General features: G+C 35.4%; 1 protein-coding gene across 1 annotated transcript; it reads left to right on the top strand.

The window, feature by feature from the left end:
* Window positions 1-242: 242 nt before the first annotated feature.
* Window positions 243-3,916, top strand: LOC133779879 (alpha-mannosidase At3g26720-like). The gene is made up of 14 exons (XM_062219778.1): window positions 243-441; window positions 563-646; window positions 729-800; window positions 1,061-1,174; window positions 1,334-1,434; window positions 1,512-1,605; window positions 1,711-1,878; window positions 1,971-2,022; window positions 2,392-2,498; window positions 2,599-2,655; window positions 2,923-3,142; window positions 3,229-3,368; window positions 3,671-3,739; window positions 3,857-3,916. The coding sequence occupies exons 3-14, from the start codon at window positions 741-743 to the stop codon at window positions 3,914-3,916; spliced, it is 1,242 nt and encodes a 413-aa protein (XP_062075762.1). The 5' UTR covers window positions 243-441; window positions 563-646; window positions 729-740.
* Window positions 3,917-4,265: the final 349 nt, after the last annotated feature.

A 4,265-nucleotide genomic window follows, 5' to 3' on the forward strand; every position in this document is an offset into this window, starting at 1 on the left:
AAAAAAACAGAGGCAAATTTTTCTCATTTTCACTATCCCGGACCGAAGTCTTATCTCTTTCTCATTTTCCCTTTTTTCCCCTTCTCCTTCTCATCTCTCTCTTCCCTTCGCCCTAGCTGCACTCCCATAACCACCATCATCCTCAGCTCCGACCACCTAACCACCATCCTCACACCCGTTTTTCTCCGAGCCAAGCTCCAAATCTCAGGCACCCGTGAACCCAACCCCCGAACCAAGTGACCCCAGGTGCGAGCCCACCTCTGCGTGCCTTCGACCCAGTGGTCTCATCGTTCTTGGAGATCGCCGTTGGAAAAACTGCCGTTGGGATTTGACTCCCTCTATTTTTCTCGAATTGATTACCAAGACAGAGCTAAGAGTCTCAAAGAGAAAACTCTTGATGTTGTATGGCAGGGATCTAGGTCCCTTGGTTCTTCTTCACAGGTTAGGAACCTCTTTATTTTATTACCACTAATTGATTTGATATATTAATTCTTATATTTGTCGCTTCTACTAGTCCTATGCTTGGATTCCAAGTAACTTCCTTTATTAATTTTATCCTCAGATTTTCACTGGCATATCGCCCCGGCATTATGATCCTCTTGATGGTTTCACGTTTGAAATAAATGATGTTTCACCACCTATTCAGGTAAGTTTGATTGATCAATAATGTAGATAATGCCTGAAAGTTTGCATCTGAATGCATTCTGAAACATGTTTTTTGGTTGTAGGATGATACTCTTATGTTTGACTATAATGTTCAAGAGCGAGTGAATGACGTTGTTGCTGCTGCTTTAGCTCAGGTAAGAATTAGAGAGGAACCATTTAGTCGAATTCCATGTTTGCTAGATTACTGTATGCAAATGATCAATATTTAAAATAATAGGAATCTACACATTAAATTCCATATCCTAATAATTGCATTTATGTTCATTGTGTAGATCATGATAAATCTGATAAACCTTTGTGTTTAGTCTTTTTGTTTTTGGTAACCTCAAATTTTGTAAGAATTTTAGTGGAATTCTTTTGGAATGATTAAAGTAAATGTTTTCTCTTCTTGTAGGCTAACGTGACAAGAACCAATCACATTATGTGGATGATGGGGATAGATTTTCGTTATCCATATGCAATTTCATGGTTCAGGCAGATGGACAAGTTTATTCACTATGTAAATCAGGTAGTCCTATAGATCTTTGCATATTGAATGAGTTAAATAGAAATATGTTGCTCAATCTGAATACCGAAGTAATATTTATTACCTATTCATTGTCATTCCATCATGGAGTTCTTGTTGAAGTCTAAAGTTACTAAATTGCATTAATTTGTCGATTCTTAGGATGGGCGTGTGAATGCACTGTATTCAACACCATCTCTTTACACTGATGCGAAACATGCAACTGATGAGAAATGGCCTCTTAAAACTGATGACTTTTTCCCGTGAGTAAAGTTTGATGTCTGCATTTCAGTTTTAGTTTTCAAGAATTGCTTCTTAAAATGTATTCCCTTTTTTAAAGGTATGCAGATCATCCAAATGCTTATTGGACCGGGTACTTTACAAGTCGTCCAGGACTTAAAGGTTACGTTAGAGCTTTGAGTGGTTACTATCTGGTATATCCTGAGCCTCTTTTATATATTTAGAGTTTCTCTCAAGTATCTGGCAGGCTTCTACTGTCTCTTTTTAAACATCTATTGGTTTTTTATTCTAATGAACAGACAGCTAGGCAGTTGGAGTTTTTTAAAGGAAGGGTTGACTCAGGGCCAAACACTGAGGTACTTGCTGATGCTTTGGCAATTGCTCAACATCATGATGCAGTTAGTGGTACAGAAAGACATCACGTTGCTGTTGATTATGCTTTGCGACTTTCTTTGGGCTACAAGGAGGTGCATATTTTCAACAACCAAGTTAACTTCAAAATATTTTTTATGTATTAAATTTCATATGAATCATTTATGTTTACTTTTTTTTTTTGTAGGCTGAGAAGGTGGTTACCTTTTCTTTAGCATACTTGACACAACCAGATTCAAGCTCTGGAGTTGAAAACTTTCAACAGGCAAGTTGTCATTAGGTTTACAATATTTTCCTTCTCACTTGTGAGTTTTGACCTTATGTACTCTTTCTTTTACCCTGCTACTGGAACCCATTTTTTGGTCATATACAAATAGGGCATAAATGGTTTTATTTCATTTTCCATGTTGCATGAGGCATCTTAGTCAATTGAAATTTGGGAACCTACATGCCATTGAGGCATGAAAGGGAGTAAATTGAACTTTTCTTTATTAGCTTTCATTTCAAAAGGGATTGGCTTAGGCTTTTATAATGTTGATGCATTTATTTAAGCACCACTAACTTCAATCTTCAGCACCATTATTATTACACTTTTCTCAGTAACAGAGTGTACATCAATTCAGTTTTATGTTTTGGCTTTTCTTGGCAGTGTCCTGTTCTTAACATAAGTTATTTTCCTCCATCAAAAGCTGTCCTGTCTGATGGGAAAAGTTTGGTAAGTACATTTTTACTTGTAAGTTGTAATATCCAACTCAATTAAGTATCATAGAATTCCCTTTTTTATGTCATCTTATCATCATGTATTTTCTTGCTAGGTCGTTGTCATCTACAATTCCCTAGGGTGGAAGAGAGAAGAAGTAATACGAATTCCTGTAAGTAGCTAAACTGTACTTCATATGCTGATCAACATAAATTTGAAAAGGTCTACTTGAACTGATGATTTCTATTACACACTTTCAACCAAAAAGAGTTCCAATATTGAACACTTGAGGACAGAACGCTATGTCTATCTGTGTCAAACACTTTCTTAATTTAAGAAGTAACCATCATTGATATGGAGAAAACTGCAAAAAATTTAAGGTTGTATATATTAACTTATTCATGTTTACTAATGGCTTTGCAACTGAAATTTTATGTAGGTTTCCATTGACAGAATTAGTGTTCAGGATTCTAGTGGGAAGAAAGTTGAAGCCCGACTTCTTCCTATATTGAATGTCACTTTTAGTGTTAGAAATTATTATGTGAGAGCATATTTGGGTGAATCTCCGAGAGAAACAATTAAATATTGGCTTGCATTTACAGTGTCAGTACCGCCAATTGGTTTCAGCACTTACATAATTTCTACCACTAAACAAACAGGTTGGCCATATTGTAATGTTTAAGGTGTTACATATAAGAGCTCTCCAAGTTAGACCTGATAATCTAATTATTGCTCTACTTTACAGGCTCTAGTGTAGCCATTTCTTCTGTGTACAGGTCAGAAGAAAGTATAGACAACACTATAGAAGTTGGACAAGGAAGTTTGAAGCTAATTCATTCAGCTCGTGATGGAAAGCTTTCACACTATGCTAACAACAGAAATTTGGTATGCTATGTTGAAGATTTAGTTTCCCAGTACCTTTTCCACTTCATTTTATATGGTTTGTTTTTGTATGGAGTTTTTTTTTTATGTATCTTCTAATATTCAATCTTAATTCAAACTTAACACATATGGGTAAATTATCTCATAGACATGTCATGGACAGTGATGCTAATCTTTTTCCTCTTTTTCTTTTTTTTTGGTTTCCAATTTCCTTGTACATTCATGTATTTGCTCCTGGTTTTATAAAATTCTATATTGATGGACAAAGATGGTGATGTGTTTACTATGTTATGTTCCTATTGAAGATTACAGCATCTGCAGAACAGTCATACAGTTATTATAGTGGAAACGATGGAACTGATAAAGATCCACAGGTAGTGAATTATCTATGCACTTAAAAAATTTACTATGCTTTGTCAATTCCTAGATTACTTCTATTGTTTAGAGTAGTTTTAGCTGTTATCAATGTGGTGTTGTCTTTTCTGTTGAAGGCTTCTGGAGCATATGTCTTTCGTCCAAATGGCACATTTCCAATCAAATCCGATAGCTAGGTAACTAAAGTCGTTTAATTTGTGTAAAATTTTAAATGATCATGAACTGTCAATTTATAGAATTGAGTACCTAAAGGTAACACTCCTATGTTCCAGGCTTCTCTAACTATGGTTTGAGGTCTAGTACTGGATGAAGTACACCAACAGCTCAATCCATGGATATCTCAGGTGATTTGCTGCTCCAAATATAACAGGATCATACAGTTGTTTTAGACTTGATATATCAAATTGTAATTGGGTAGGATTGATTAGATAACATGTTTGGAATTGTGTTCTCAACCTAGGGACATTATTCCTTATAATTTCAGTAACAAACCCAAATGTATGCACAGATTACTAGGGTATTCAA

This window comes from Humulus lupulus, chromosome 5 (genome assembly GCF_963169125.1).
Source record: "Humulus lupulus chromosome 5, drHumLupu1.1, whole genome shotgun sequence".
Lineage (NCBI taxonomy): Eukaryota > Viridiplantae > Streptophyta > Magnoliopsida > Rosales > Cannabaceae > Humulus > Humulus lupulus.

Bases quoted from the DNA above. Each gene is read 5' to 3' on its own strand.
- LOC133779879 (XM_062219778.1), top strand. From the start codon at position 741: ATGTTTGACTATAATGTTCAAGAGCGAGTGAATGACGTTGTTGCTGCT. The intron at 1,435-1,511 runs GTGAGTAAAGTT...CCTTTTTTAAAG, and splicing joins AAAACTGATGACTTTTTCCC to GTATGCAGATCATCCAAATG. The intron at 1,879-1,970 runs GTGCATATTTTC...TTTTTTTTGTAG, and splicing joins TTTCTTTGGGCTACAAGGAG to GCTGAGAAGGTGGTTACCTT.